This window comes from Salvia hispanica, chromosome 3 (assembly GCF_029641045.1).
Source record: "Salvia hispanica isolate PSC_SH4W2 chromosome 3, Shi_PSC_v1, whole genome shotgun sequence".
NCBI lineage: Eukaryota > Viridiplantae > Streptophyta > Magnoliopsida > Lamiales > Lamiaceae > Salvia > Salvia hispanica.
In genome coordinates, this window is record NC_142694.1 from 64,755,878 (window position 1) to 64,773,099 (window position 17,222).

The window sequence follows — 17,222 nt, forward strand, 5'->3', positions numbered from 1 at the left end:
GCTTTTCGTCTATTCCTGATTGGGTTTTGTATCTTGGGTTTTGTATCTTCCTCCGTGTCTGATATGTTTTCGGTGTAGGATTGGTTTTTCTGGACTTGATTTTGGCTAAAAACGGGTCGGGTATTGGTATATGTTGACTATGATGAAATTTTTCTGAGCCAGGATCGTTACTGCTCTGAGGCCATGTTAGAAATATGTAGAATGATTCATTCTTATTCACTAAAAAATGTACAAGGATTATAGAGTTTATATAGACTGGGCTATCTCTATACATGGTAAACCTAATTTAGATTTATTTGCATTCTATTTATGGTGTGACTTGATTCCATATAAATCACATATATTACGCTCCTGATCTCGTGTGATTTCTTTCCAACAGTTTTGTTTTTTATCAAGAAAAGGAAATGACTCAACTTAGTTCGAACATTCCAAAAAGGAATATGACTCAACTTAGTTGGGACGGAGGGAGTATTTACGTGCGAAAATGAAATATCTCGCTTAAGACACATTATTCTTACTTTACTTTTCTTCTACGTTAACTATTTATTACTCCTTCCGTCCCATTTTGGCAGTCTCAGTTTACTGTTTTTGGATGTCCACTTTAGAAGTCACGGTTAGAATATTCCATAAATGATAATATGCCCTACATTCTACTAACCTTTTTCCACTCACATTTTATTATAAAGCTAGTATATAAAATTAGAACTCACATTCCATTATCTTTTTTAACCAACTTTCCTTTACATTTCTTAACATTCATGTCGAACTTAAATAGGACTCCTAAAGTGAGACGGGGGAGTATCATTTCCACAAAATCCCTGGAAAAAAAAAAATGTATCACTTAGGTTAAGACAGGGTGAGTATTAAAATAACTAGAATTATACTCACTCTGTCCCCCACTCTAACTGGAGCATATCTAATTCGGCACCAGATTTGATGTGGTATTGTTTTGTGAGTAATGTGGAGAGAATAAAGTAAGAGAGAGAAAAAGTAGAGAGAGCGATGTTTCCATATTTAGAAATGTGTCATTTAGAGCGAGACATCTCAAAAAGGAAAATGTGTCATTTTGGCAGTCTCAGTTTACTGTTTTTGGATGTCCACTTTAGAAGTCACGGTTAGAATATTCCATAAATGATAATATGCCCTACATTCTACTAACCTTTTTCCACTCACATTTTATTATAAAACTAGTATATAAAATTAGAACTCACATTCCATTATCTTTTTTAACCAACTTTCTTTTACATTTCTTAACACTCATGTCGAACTTAAATAGGTCTCCTAAAGTGAGACGGGGGAGTATCATTTCCACAAAATCCCTGAAAAAAAAAAAGAAAATGTATCACTTAGGTTAAGACAGGGTGAGTATTAAAATAACTAGAATTATACTCACTCCGTCCCACTCTAACTGGAGCATATCTAATTCGGCACCAGATTTGATGAGGTGTTGTTTTGTGAGTAATGTGGAGAGAATAAAGTAAGAGAGAGAAAAAGTAGAGAGAGTGATGTTTCCATATTTAGAAATCTGTTATTTAGAGCGAGACATCTCAAAAAGGAAAATGTGTCATTTAGAGTCAAACGGATGGAATAATAAAATATTCAATGTGGAAGATTTTGAAAGATCTAATTTTGCAATTGAAGAGGAGGAAGACAACAGTTGTATTCTCCGCACAATTAACTTGCAAATAAATTGAAGAGAAGTAAGACAACAGATGTATTCTAAGCACAATTAACTTTCCACTAGAATGGAATTTTCGACCCTCACTCCTACACAGTGGTAGTAGGAAATTTTCTTACTATAGTTAGAAGCTTTCTCTTCTCTCACTGAAGTATTTTAAATTTGTATTATGGAAAAGATCATACGTAAAATCTAAAGACACTACACATAGAAATCAAGGGAGTGTAACATATCATCATCTTGACTTAGCTCGGAGATCCAAAACTAATCTCTGAATTTTGAATTCATAGCTGCACGTTTAGGATTCAATTAATTTACATGCTATTAAATGTGTTCTAGATCTATAGAATTAATCTGCATGCATAAAATTGTTATCAGAGTGTAATACTCCTAATAGGGAGACTCTTCATTGAGCATTCCCCGCCAATATCTACACTTTGATAAACGAAAATTGAAAGCACAATGTGTTTTTAAGCCAAGATGATACTACACATTACAAGCCTGGAGTTGCGGAGGATGAATATTCTTGCATAAAATCAATGGTATTCAACACTGAAGAGGCCTCTCATAAGTTGGGGGTAGAGACGGGCAGCGCTCGTTCATCTGGGCATATGCCTCCAGAGTGTTGTAGAGTGGAAGCTCCATTTTATACTCACCCAAGATCTGGCAGAACGGCAGCTGGTCCACTTCATTGTTACACCAATGTGGAAATCTTGTTGCGTTGTTCTCAAATATTTTGAGCATGTAAGCATCTCTGATCTGACACCACCAAAACAAGCCAATGTAAGCAGACAACGGTGCGTGAATCAATCATCTGTGAGGTCCAAAGTATAGATACTCACTGTGAACTCGGTTACTTGGATGGAATTGGATACTGGACCAAATACTCCAGCCGCTTTATACATAGCCAGAATAAAGGCCACACACGTTGTAGACTTACCATCACTGTAAACCCATTCATCCTGTTCTGGGATAGTTAGTAACTGATCGAAAGTTATGCCTCGCTTTTCTGTCTCAGCTAGAATTTCATGCAGGCCAAGATCCTACAGGGAAATAAACAATCAATATCGAGAGGAATCCACCACATGTAGCTAAATCAGGATGCAGCCCATTTTCTTAACAACGGTAAAAACAATACAATTGTAGTTTAATTATAGTCTATGAACTCAATTTTATCCCTCAAGACCCCACTAATTCTGCAATAATGACAAAATACTTCACCTTTGTCCCAAGCCGCATGTTAAGAGCTTCATTCCACATGTTTGCAGCATATGCTGGCTGCATTCTAGTCCACATAGACATGACAGAAATGACCTGTAGATAATCTTGTGCTCAGTCAATCCATCTTATGTACAAACTATTGATTTAAACTTAGGGCATGCATGAACTAAACAGCGTAGAGTAATTGTATGTCATAAAATTCATGGGTGAGAATAAAGCTCTGCCCATCTTAGTCCAAACAGAGATACATACCAAGTGAGCATCTAGTGGTGGAGGGTAATTATCAGCTACAGTGTCAATCCAACTAAAGATCATGTTGTGATAACCATATGGCTTGCCTGACATCTGCCGAGCATACTCCCAGGCTGCAGTGTTGTTAAACTTAGCACGTACTTCGGGATGTAGGGGTAACAGCGCAATTTGTGGATTAGAACTATCCTTGAGTGCCATATTCCACCATTCATCCCAAGGAATTACAGCAATAATTTCTTCACCCTGGACAAGTCAGCTTACCACATCAATATGCCAATTCTATGATTTTACAGCTTCGTAGGATTTCTCAGCAGGAACCTTGCTCCAAGCAATATCCCAAGCTCTTACCAAACAAAAGTAAAATACAGAAAATTCTCACTTGCTTGATCCACAAGGTCAAAACCAGAAGTCAATTCCCATTGAATTAGTACTCAATCAGAGAACATGACACATAAAGTTTAAATACTTTCAAGAATAATCTGACAGTCGAGGGTTGAAAAGGAAACAGGTCTGCCTAGTCTAAATTCGTCTTCATGAGCATCATAAAACAAGAACCATACGCAAGAGAAAATAGAATCCACAAGGATATATTAGACACATACCTTTTCATTTTCATGTCCGGATTCACCAACCCAAAGATTACCCATTTCGTCCTTCAAGCATACAGCTGTATGTCCAGCAAATGCACCAGTGACCCACTTTTCCAGTGTCTCAAATCCACCCCAGCGTCCACGGATCTTTGAAACAGCTAAGAAGTCACCAGAATGCACATCTATTGGCTTGATGGTAGTACGCCATGGTTGATGGCGTTTTTCAAATGATGCACCCATGTGTTTTTCCAGGAAAGCTAGATTAGCACTCTGACCCCATCCAGTGTTTGAAAATAGCGGCAGGATATCAACCAACGAAAGGAAAGTCCCAAGCATTCCGGATGGCATAAGAAAAACAGAGATCCCATGCTGCTTTACCTGCTCAGGATGCTCAAATTGTCAACTTGTTCCTTATAAAGAAATCAACCATTATGAAGGACAGCTATAAGGAGTTGCAAATACATACAAATCCATGCACGACCAGCTATGGGCAGCGGCAGTCTGAAAGATTGGTGGCGTTCAGTTTAACATTTCACTCCAATGGATAAGAATAAGCACAAACACAATTACAAGAATAAGACTATAATCAGCACATGAAAAACAATAAAGTGTGATGCACATAGTGTGAAGCTATTACTCCCTCCGTTCCCTCATAGTCGAGTCATAATTCCATTTTGGGAAGTTCCTCGTAGTTGAGTCATTTCCGTATATAGTACTCCCTTTGTCCCTTGTTAAGTGATTCACATTGCTTTTTGGATGTCCCAAGCTAAGTGAGTCATTTCATTTTTTGGTACTTTCTCTCTTACTTTTTTCCCCTCTACTTTTTATCTATCTTACTTTATTCTCTCCACTTTCTTAAAACATGTGCCATAAAGAAATGCCTCAATAAGTTAGGGTGGAGGGAGTACTATTAATAAACACTTTTTTTCACACTTACTTTATTCTCTTCACTATGCTCACTTTCTACTCTATTCTCTCTATTTTGTCCTCTGTATAACTTTTTTATCTATGTACTTAACATACTAAATATCAATTTCTTAAACTTAATGCTGAAAAGCTTCAGCTCAACTATGAGGGAACGAAGGGATTACTACTATTACTTAATATGAAAATCTATCATCTAACAGAATCAAATATCCAGCAAATTTATGTTTTTGAAAATCAATAAGCAGGGTAAAGACAATATGCAAAGTGTAGGTAAACGTTCAATACACATAATAACAGCAACCAAAATATGTATGTGAGCAATCACGGACCGAGAGGTGGATGACGCCGCCGCCAATTCCCCTATCGCCGGTGCCGGTGAGCTCGATCCTGGCTTGATTGTCGAAGAAACAGGAGCCGTTCCAGTTAATCGTGCCGTTTTCGGGCGCCAAGGAGCCGATATACTGCGGAAGCAAGTCGACGGCGCTGTGGATGTTGTTGAGCACAGGCCAGGAGACCTGACGCGGCAGCACGGGGAGCACGTCAGTGAATCGAACAGGGACCTTCAGTGCGGTCCCGAATTGAATCCGAAACCCTAACCCGACGAGAATAAAGGACAATAGCCACCGCACCGCTCTCTCATGAGAAGACATGCCTTGTGATGATCGGATTGAACCCAATTCAGCCGGAATTTGGCGGTTGGGGGTTTGATTTTATCAACTCAAGGCCTCTCTCTGATTTGCCTACTGAAATGGAAGACGAAACGATGTACAGGTGTCCACTCACAAATTGTCAACTCAACAATTTCCCATTCTAATTTTGTAAGTATTATCCATTTCTGAAAAATATAAATTGACCCTAAAATTCTGGACAAGATTAAATTTATTCGATTAATATGCTTATATATTTTTTAGGAGACAAGCTGTAATGATTGATGAGTACAATAAATAACATTTGAATCCTTCCCCGTAGCATTTACTCCATCCGTCCCATTTTAGGAGTTCCATTTTAGAAGTTTTGATTGAATTCGGTACGAGTTTAAAGAAATGTAAAGAAAAGTTGGTGAAAAAAGATAGTAGAATGTGGAACTTACTTTTTAATATTAGTTTTATAATAAAATGTTAATGGGAAAAAGTTAGTGGAATGTGAGCCTAATATCATTTATGGAATATTCCAACCGTGACTCCTAAAGTGAGACATCCAAAAATGATAAATCGAGACTCCTAAAGTGGGACGGAGGGAGTACCAATTAATTTGTCATAAATTTTATAAAGTCGGGTTACCCCCGGATACCCGTACCCAATTTCTGTCAAATTTATTGTTCCAATACTCGCCCCGCAACATACGGGGATTATCCGATACCAGTGACGGTATCCCGTACCCGATCCTCAGTAGAAGGAGGAACGTCATTCTGGGTAAGAGCAATTATGGATTTCGGTGGAACCGACTTTTCCCTCTTTGATGTGTCCATCTTGTCAACCCTGGCTCTCAGTTCTATCAACTCCTTAACAAAGGAGCTTTCCTTGGCTTCATCAATAGCAGCTACTCTCCTAGACTTGTGTCTCTCATTTGACCACCCCATGATATTTGCAGCAAACTCTTCGATGACCGCCATGGCGTCTGGTCCACTCTTTTGTGGGAATCCTCCATTAGCTCCTGAATCCAACATAGCAACAATCTTTTCAGTAAATCCATTATAAAAAATGCCTGATGGTCCACAGAGAAACCGTGGTTGGGGCATTTGAGGAGGAGACCCTTGAAACGTGCGATAACTTCATAAAAAGGTTTGTCATGTCCTTGCACGAATTGGAATATTTTCACTCTTGCGCTTTACGATGGCCTCCCGGCGGATAGTATTTATACGAGAAGACCGCCATTATATCCTTCCATGTCGAGACTTGCTCTACAAGCACGAACTCAAATCACTCTTTAGCGGAATCAATTAATGAGAATGGAAAGAGTCTTACCCTTGTGGCGTCATCGGCGACGCCATTCAGCTTGAGTCACAAACTTTGTAAGATGGCGGTTTGCGTACTCGCTGGCTCTTCCTGCAAACGGACATTGTTCCACCCTTTGTATAAGGGCATCTGCAGCTCGAAGTTGTTTGCATCAACATGAGGACCCTTGGGAAAGGTCACTGCATTCCCACGATTGAACATATGCATCACAAGTACTATCTCCCTGTTCCTCCCGTCCTGCTCATCCGTAGCCGCATTTTTTGTGGCCTTTTCATCTATCAGTTGTTGAACCAGTCGTCGCAATGCTTCAACTTCTTCTCGGGTGTTGTCTCCCATCTTGCATTGGTCACTTTTAATTCTATTACGAGTCTTTTCAATATCTAGATCGATCGGTTCCAAGATATTCTACCCAAAACGCATTCGCATGCACGACCTGTAGGAAACAAATTAAAACTCAAATTAAAAACAAAAATAAAATCCAAAGTAGTAAAATAGTTCGTTTAAAGATATCAGTCACAGAAGTGAAAGTTATCCCTGACAATAGCGCCAAAAACTTGATGTACTTTTTATTAGCGCTAAATAAACCTGCAAGTATACAGAGTATATATAGTATAGCTAAAGGTCAGTACCGGATATCGAACACAGGGAAGACAATCACAGACTATCTATCTTTTACTAAGTTTTTTCTACAATTTGGAGAAACAAAGGTTATTGGGTTTTTGAAATTAAAATTGTAAAAACAATGAAATCAAGTAAACAATTGCAAATAAAACACAGAGATAGACCAAATGAGATAAGGGAATTCCAAGGATGTGCTTTTACAGTTATGGTTATACAAGTTCCAACTACAACACCCTAGCACAGTTCATCCTTCACTAGAACGAGGCATGTAAATATTGTCCATGGAGCACAAAGTAGATTACAGACACAAGGGGCGTCAATCCTAGATTTGTAACTCCTAAAAGCTTCTAAGACTCATAATATTCTCGCTCTCAATTAACAATGCAGTTTTGGGGAAGCTAATTGTAGCATCAACTAAGCTCTTCTAACTCGCAAACCTCTTCTCATGATTATGTTCCAAGTCAATAGATCATCATAATGTGTCACTCAAACATGAAGCAATTATCCAACACTTAGAATAGAAGCAAAGTAATGAACAAAACGGATATTAAATACATAGGAACTGTATAAACACCAAAGTCGTTATTAACACATCCCTAGAATTCTATGAGTTTAGTTACACATGATGGAATAAGCTAAACGCATAGTTTGTAGGGAAACCATAGAAAACATTAAAACAAAAGCAATAGAACCCATAGGTTGAATCTTGTAGTCTTGAAACCGCACTTCAAATGCCTTGGATCTTGATGAACTGTGGAAAGAACTCTCAAATATTATGCTGTGGAAAATAATTGGAAAAAGGTTATTTGATGAAGTTTAAGGGGGTATTTATAGCTCCAGGGTCAAATTCCTTTGATATGGTAAATCCTTCTTCTGGTATGGTAAGTCTTGGAGAGAAAATAGAGCAAATTTTGTGCGCCGCGTTTTTCCAATGGGCCACTGTTCAGTGGTCGTTGCAAATCATTCTGTAGCTTCTGTCTCTTGATCAACGGTCGTTGCATTTGTTTCAGCGGTCACTAGCAATCATTCCATAGCTACTAATCTAACTGAGCGGTCGTTGCGCACAATCCAGCAGTTGCTGCGCATGTTCGTCTTTTTAGCTCTAATTTTTTGAAGTGGACTGCTACATGGATAGTGGTCGATGGCGGCCAACAGTCACTGGCTGAGATGTAGCGGACCGCTGACTGGCTTAAATACTCTAAATTTCCATCTTCGACTTTTTGCTATCTTTTTAGGCTCTATTTTGCACATTTCACACAAAACACGTCAAAATACCAAAATAAATAAAATATGAAAATAAATGACATGTAATCCAACTTTGACACTCAAAACAAATCAAATAATGGCCTTAAAACAGTGCAAAATCTGAGCCTATCATGGTGTAGCCAGCCCCACGGCCCAACGGCAACGATCATCTGGATCATACCACAAGAGATCACACATTGGTCCTTCATGTTAGACCTAAAAGTCCAGGAAACAGGTTCATGAAGGAACTGGCAGCGGAAGCGGTTTTTACGTGGGATTATCATAATTTAATAATTATTAATCAAGCAAATAAATCACATAATAATCAGATCTATTTAGCAGATTATTTAGACAAAATCTATTCGCGTAATTTTCACATGTATCATGCTCATAACTTGAATTAATCATGCTTTAAGAATATTGAAACCTAAAACATATTTTTCTACGGAGCAGAAATAATACCTAATTAATTCTCCAAATGATTGATGATGGCTAGCAGCTTCTCCACGTAATGCATTGAATACTAAACCATGGATCTTCTCTCTGGTTCCCGAACTGTACTCCAATATCAGTGTGGGCTGATCTCACCGGAATATTAGGACTTAAATAAAGAAGACAGAAATTCTACTCCACGGAGGAGAAGGAAAAATCGCGCAACTCCTATTAGGGTGGTGGGGGGGGGGGGGGGGAGGGGAGGGGGGGACGAAAATTTTGAGAGAAAAAAAATGAGTTGTGTTATTTTTCTGTCTCCTTTATTCTCCTATTTATATTAAGTTCCTTTTGGGCCCAGACAGGATCTATGGAAGGTTTCAGATATGAGCTCATCCAATTTACTTTTTACTAATTAAATTGAACCCACAATTTAATATAAGCTTTAATTGGAATATTACGAGCAGCCACTACAGAAGTAATATTGAACTCTCCTCATCCAAATCCGAAATTATAAGTAAGCCGGGTTTTCGTTTTAACTTTTATTTCCCGCGCTTAAGATAAAAATTCCCATTAATTAATTAATGTCTGCTATGGACTTAATTAATTAATTTCTTATTTATTCCAAGAGTGGACTTAGCATGAAACGCTTATTTATTATCCATAGGGTGATCAAACTCCAACTAGCTAGGTTTCGAATAATAAAACCTTGTTTCGCGCTCCTCTTGAGGACATTATCAAACGAGACTCACCTCGCGCACGATTCAACATAATAGCAATCCTAGCACCGCTAGATATTAATCACCACTACCCAATATATCAGGATTATTGGGTTACGAAAAACCCGCACCATTTGATAAGTCAAAGTAATGCATAATCAATACCGTATGCTCAATGCTAACCTACATTGATTAAGAAACAAATATTTATCACGACATCGCCTTTCAGTAGATAGCCCAAGGACAAGTCTTGCTGTTAGATCCGTTCAGTGCTATACCATACCAATGTCATCTTATTTCAGTAAGGCTTAGAAATATGCGGACTGACATTGCAACCTTTCATGATGGATAGTCTAATTCCATCTAGGTTGTGAAATTCTTCTTTTTCTTTGTTTAGGACTGACCGTATTACCTTAAAGTGGACGCCGCCCACAACCGGTCTACTAAAACAAAGACTTAGACTTTGGTAAGTAAACTTATACATTTAAACATGCAATTAACATCCATTAAATGTAAAACATAACAACATTATGACAAAAATAATCTGTTTTATTCCTTAAAAAATAAAATAAGAGTTCTACAGTATTCAATCACTCGAAACGTGATTTCTAGTATACAAACTCTAACAGTTCCACTCGTTTAGACTAACAGAGTCGCCAAAAAACATAAAGTTAAACCATATTGCAAGCATTTGTTTGTACCTATGTATCCGATCTAAAGCTCGGATATTGTCCAAGGTGTCGAGTGATGGAGAGAGACTAGGGCTGGTTATTCGGTCGGTTCGGTTAATAACAAAATGCCTTCAAAAAACTAACCGGAACCGAACCGAAGATCGGTTCGGTTACTTAATTAACCGACTCGGTTAGAACCGGTCGGTTCTCGGTTATAACCGAACTAACCGAATTGATTTAACTTATTCAAATGTTTATTTTGCATGATTAAGGTTGTGATAGATAACTCAACCTACACCTAATCACACTATTAGTTTATCACTGAAAGTTGAATTAACTATTTCACGGCCATCCTTCAATGATCAATCATTCAATTCAATGATTCAATCTATAATATATAAAATTCTGAAATTTTCTCACAAAGATTGTTAATTGATTTTGTGTATTCTCAATTCTACGCATTTCTGCATGATTGTAAAACCGAAAACGTCAAATTTGTTATCATATTTTTTTGCATTTTAGTCATAATCATTCAATTTTATCCTACACCATAAAAAATTAATTCAAATTAAAATAGACTTTTTTGACATTGCAAATTTGCAATATGAGACTTAGACAAAATTTAGAAGTAAATTACAGATTATTATTATTATTATTATTATTATTATTATTATTATTATTATTATTATTTACAAGCAATACATGTATGATATATTTTTTAGGCTCTTTAATAGACTTAAACTTTAAATGATCTAAAATTTGAAAACTTTTCTCTAATAATAAGTGAAAGGTTATATTATTTTTAAAATAGTAGTATTGCTTAAGCACTTGTTAACTTTGAGAGATCTTATTTTTAAAAATATATTTAGAAACTTTATTGAATTTGATATATTATAACTTTATAAGTATAAATAATAGGTAACAAATTAAAATAGATTTTTTTGACATCGTAAATATGCAATATGAGACTTTGACAAAATTTAGAAGTAAATTACAGATTCTTCTATTGTGACAAAGTTTAAAAGTAAATTACAATTTCTGTTATTATTAATTAAAAATATAATTGAATTAAAAATTATTTATGGTTTTAACTTTTAACTTTTCATCTACTTTTATTATTATTATTATTATTATTATTATTATTATTATTATTATTATTATTATTATTATTATTATTATTATTATTATACTCCTATTTAAAAGTAATAAAATTATTTAGGCACTTTAAAAGACTTAAACTTTACATGATCTATATTCTATACTTTAAAAACTTGTCTCCAATAATAAGTGAAGGGTTATTCTATATTTAAAATAGTAATTCTTAAGAACTTTATTGACTTTGAGATATAAATTTATAAGTATAATACTCTAATTGATAGTGACACAAATTAAAATGGATTTTGTTGACATTGATTTAGACAAAATTTAGATATAAATTACAATTTCTTCCATTGTGACAAAGTTTGAAGTAAATTATAATTTGTTCTAGTATTAAATAAACATATAATTGAAATTAAAATTGAATTTAATTTGGTTACCGGTTATAAACGATGGTTATCGGTTATAACCGATAACCGGCCGGTTATAACCGATAACCGACTTTTAGCAAAACTTAAAACCGGAACCGAACCGATAACCGTAAATGAAGAACTTCCACACATTGATTGGCAGGGGAGTGATCAATTGCTAACTCATCATTTAATTGCTAACTACAACTAATTTAAGGCTATAGGATTTTAGAAAACGTGTGGTCTACAATTTGTCACGTGTAATTTTCGTTTTTATTAATAAAATAAAAAAAGATAAAGAAAAACTCCAAATTAGGGTTTTGGATGAAAATGTAAATATAGTATTTCGAAAATATCAACACAATGCTTTGAGAATGTCAACACAATGCTTTGAGAATGTTAACCCATTGCTTATATTGACATTCTACATGTATTGTATTGACATATTTTATATAGTATGTTGACATTTCTGCTGCACGAAAACATTAAAAATTTTCGATTTTTTTTCAAATTTTGACTTTGGAACATATGCATGTTGGATATCGTTGGAATCCTTATGAAATTATCTTTAATTTGATACATGTTATATGAATTTAAAGTTTTGGGATTTCTTTTAAAAGTTAGTTATAACTAAACATGTAGTTAATTGACAATAATACCCCTATTGATATTTTTTGGAATTAATCCTACGGCCTTATTGACGTTTTTTCTTGATCGTATTGACATTTAGGAATTGATGATCTAAGCCCTTGAATATCTAATGGCTATTATTTAGTTGTAGTTAACAATTAAGTTATGAGTTAGCAATATAACTCTCCCCTTGATTGGCATTGTTAAAGTTTTGTATACTACAAATCACCTTTCGAGTGATTGAATACTATAAAATCTCTTATTTTATTTTCCAAAAAATAAAATAGATTATTTTTGACATAATAATGATGAAAGAGGAAAAAGAAGGAGAGATAAAAAAGAGTAAAGTAGGTGGTGTAAGTGATTAGATATTTTATTTTTTGTTGAAAAGGGAAATGGCTCAACTTTGTTGGAACGTTCCAAAAAGAAATATATATGACCCAACTTAGTTATGAAGGATAGAGTAATTTATTTGAAAAATATAATTATTGATATAGAGTAGTAGGAAAGCTACTAAAAAGAAAATCTGAAACGTTATAATCCATCCATTCCGTTATAAGTGATCAACTTTTCATTTTGGATTGTTCCATCATAAGTGATTGATTTTCTTTTTTAGTAAAAAATAATACCTTCGTCTCTTTTAATTTATTCTCTCTCTTACTTTATTCTCTCTTCTTTACTTTATTATTTCTTTATCTCTCCATCTTTTTCCTCTCTCGTACTTTATTATATTCATTTTACTCAATAAATACAACTCCATGTGTTCAATAGTCGTGGAGTCATTTTGTCTTGGTACGTTCCATAATAGTACAGTCATTTCTCTTACTAACAAAAGTCAACACATTTCTTATCTCTTACTTTACTCTCTTACGTTATTATCTCTTTAGCTCCCTACCTTTCATTTACTACTTTATTCTTCCTTTACTTAACTCAATTAAAATAAACTTTCTTAAATGATGCGCCAAAAAGAAATACATCTACTACCGTGAAACGGAGCGATTTCTTAAATTTCGTGTCTAAAAGAAAGTCAACACTTATAATGAGATGGGAGGAGTGTATGTCAGATACTTAGAATATAGACACAGAATTAATATCAAAAGTCTTGTGTTCAAGTTTTATTTTATTCATAAAAAATGAGGTGTTCTTATACTTCTTATATTCATAATTATGGTTACTTGGACCAATTAGTTGCCCATTAGAATTATAATTGGCTTGCTCATTTAAATTTCTCCAATTAAAATGAATCCCGGAAATATCATTTTTAATAACTTTATTTTGCCGTGTTTGGAAAATCAAGATTTTAAATTTTCGATTTAGATTTAAACACCAAACTAAAGATATATACTTATTATTTTTTATTTATAAAAAAGAATTTATTGCAGGCCAATCAATTGGAGAACCGGGTACTCAATTAACATTACGAACTTTTCATACCGGCGGAGTATTCACGGGGGGTACTGCAAAACACGTGCGAGCCCCTTCTAATGGAAAAATAAAATTCAATGAAGATTTGGTTCATCCGACACGTACACGCCATGGACATCCCGCCTTTCTCTGTTCCATAAACTTGTATGTAACTATTGAAAGTGAAGATAGTCGACATAATGTAAATATTCCACCCCAAAGTTTTCTTTTAGTTCAAAACGATCAATATGTAGAATCAGAACAAGTGATTGCTGAGATTCGCGCAGGAACATCCACTTTGAATTTTAAAGAGAAAGTTCGAAAACATATTTATTCTGACTCAGACGGAGAAATGCACTGGAGCACCGATGTGTATCATGCACCCGAATTTACATATGGAAATGTTCATCTATTACCAAAAACAAGTCATTTGTGGATATTATTAGGAGAACCACACAGGTCTAGTCTAGTTTCACTTTCGATCCACAAGGATCAAGATCAAATGAATGCGCATTCTTGTTCTGTCAAGAGAAATTCTACTTCTAACCTTTCAGGAACGAATGATCCGTCGAGAGAAAATTTTTTTACTTCTCGTTTTTCGGATAAAAAAGAAGATAGGCTTCTTGATTATTCATACTTTGGTCGGATTATAGGTACTGGTCGTTGTAATCTCATAGATCCGACCATTCTCTACCAAAATTCTGATTTATTCTCAAAGAGGCGAAGCAATAGATTCATCATTCCACTCCAATCGATTCAAAAATGTGAGAATGACTTAACACTTCCCTCGGATATCTTGATTGAAATCCCCATCAATGGTGTTTTCCGTAGAAATAGTATTCTTGCTTATTTGGACGATCCTCGATACAGAAGAAAGAGTTCGGGCATTACTAAACATGGGACTCTCGAAACGGATTCAATCGTCAAAAAAGAGGATTTGATTGAGTATAGAGGAGGTAAGGAATTTAGTCCAAAATACCAAATGAAAGTCGATCGTTTTTTTTTCATTCCCGAGGAAGTGCATATATTACCTGGATCTTCTTCCCTAATGGTACGAAACAATAGTATCGTTGGGGTGGATACACAAATTACTTTAAATATAAGAAGCCGAGTAGGCGGGTTGGTCCGAGTGGAGAGAAAAAAAAAGAATTGAACTTAAAATATTTTCTGGAGATATCCATTTTCCTGGAGAGACAGATAAGGTATCCCGACATAGTGGCGTTTTGATACCATCGGGAACAGGAAAACAAAATCCCAAGGAATCCAAAAAATGGAAAAATTGGATGTATGTTCAACGGATCACACCTAGTAAGAAAAAATATTTTGTTTTGGTTCGCCCTGTCGTCACCTATGAAATAACGGACGGTATAACTTTAGGAACGCTTTTCCCTCCGGATCTGTTGAAGGAAAGGGATAATGTGGAACTTCGAGTTGTCAATTATATCCTTTATGGGAATGGTAAACCAATTCGAGGAATTTCTGATACAAATATTCAATTAGTTCGGACTTGTTTAGTATTGAATTGGGACCAAGACAAAAAAAGTTCTTCTAGTCAAGAAGCTCGTGCTTCTTTTGTTGAAATAAGGGCAAATGGTTTGATTCGTCATTTCCTAAGAATCGATTTGCTGAAATCCACTATTTCATATAGCGGAAAAAGGAATGACCGATCGGGCTCAGGATTTCTCCCCACTAATGGCTCAGATTGCACCAATATAAATCCGTTTTCTTCCATTTATTCCAAAATAAGAATTCAACAACCTCTTAATCAAAATAAAAGAACTATTCATACGTTGTTGAATAGAAATATGGGATTCCAATCGTTGATAGTTTTGTCATCATCTAATTGTTTTCGAATGGGTCCATTCAACGATGCAAAATATCACAATCATAATGCGATAAAAGAATCAATTCAAATTACAAAAGATCCTGTAATTCCAATTAAGAATTTGTCGAAGCCTTTAGGAACAACCCTTAGAATTGCGAATGTTTATTCATTTTACCATTTAATGATTCATAATCAGATCTTGGTAAATAACTATTTGCAACTTGACAATTTAAAACAGACTTTTCAAGTAATTAAATTTCAATATTATTTAATCGATGAAAATGAAAAAATTTATAACCCCCGTCCGTGCAGTAACATTATTTTCAATTTGAATTGGTATTTTATCCACCCCAATTATTGTCAAGAAAAATCTACAATAATGAATCTTGGACAGTTTATTTGTGAAAAAATATATCTAGCCAAAAACGCACCACACCTAAAATTAAAATCGGGTCAAGTTATACTTGTTCAAGTTGACTCTGTAGTAATACGATCAGCTAAGCCTTATTTGGCTACTCCAGGAGCAACTGTTCATGGCCATTATGGGGAAATCCTGTACGAAGGAGATACTTTAATTACATTTATATATGAAAAATCGAGATCTGGTGATATAACCCAAGGGCTCCCAAAAGTAGAACAGGTGTTAGAAGTGCGTTCGGTTGATTCAATATCGATGAATCTAGAAAAGAGGGTTGAGGGTTGGAACGAACGTATAACAAGAATTCTTGGAATGCCGTGGGCATTCTTGATTGGTGCTGAACTAACTATAGTGCAAAGTCGTATCTCTTTGGTTAATAAGATACAAAAGGTTTATCGATCCCAAGGAGTGCAGATTCATAATAGACATATAGAAATTATTGTACGTCAAATAACATCAAAGGTCTTGGTTTCCGAAGAGGGAATGTCTAATGTTTTTTCACCGGGAGAACTAATTGGATTGTTACGGGCGGAACGGATGGGGCGCGCGTTGGAAGAAGCGGTTTGTTACCGAGCCCTCTTATTGGGCATAACAAGAGCTTCTCTCAATACTCAAAGTTTTATATCTGAAGCAAGTTTTCAAGAAACTGCTCGAGTTTTAGCAAAAGCAGCTCTCCGGGGTCGAATCGATTGGTTGAAAGGCCTGAAAGAGAACGTTGTTTTGGGGGGTATGATACCTGTTGGTACAGGGTTGAAAGGATTGGTGCCCTCTTCAAAACAACACAACAGGAGCCCTTTGGAAATGGAAACAAAAAAAAACAATCTATTCGAGGGGGAAATGAGAGATATTTTGTTTCACCACAGAAAATTATTTGATTCTTTATTTTCAAAGAATTTTCATGATAGACCAGAACAATCATTTATAGGATTTAATGATTCCTAAAAGTCGATTCATCTTTTTGACTATCTGTATATGTATTTGGTACAGTCATTTGAATAGTAAGGCAATAGAAAAGACTAATGGCTTATTCGTCTATCTACGGCCAATCTACGGTAGAAGAGAAGGTTCCATCAGAACAATTATTTATTTCAGTTCGTGGTTTCTCATCTCTTTTTTTTTTTTTTAAGGG

At 35.4% G+C, this 17,222-nt stretch overlaps 1 protein-coding gene across 1 annotated transcript; it reads right to left on the reverse strand.

The window, feature by feature from the left end:
* Positions 1-1,943: 1,943 nt before the first annotated feature.
* LOC125213837 (zinc finger MYND domain protein) lies at positions 1,944-5,481 on the reverse strand. The gene is given in 6 exon segments (XM_089069388.1): positions 1,944-2,437; positions 2,521-2,721; positions 2,900-2,992; positions 3,152-3,394; positions 3,754-4,242; positions 4,998-5,481. Coding segments are annotated over 6 exon segments (1,560 nt in total). The 5' UTR covers positions 5,319-5,481; the 3' UTR covers positions 1,944-2,224.
* Between the last annotated feature and the right edge of the window lie 11,741 nt (positions 5,482-17,222).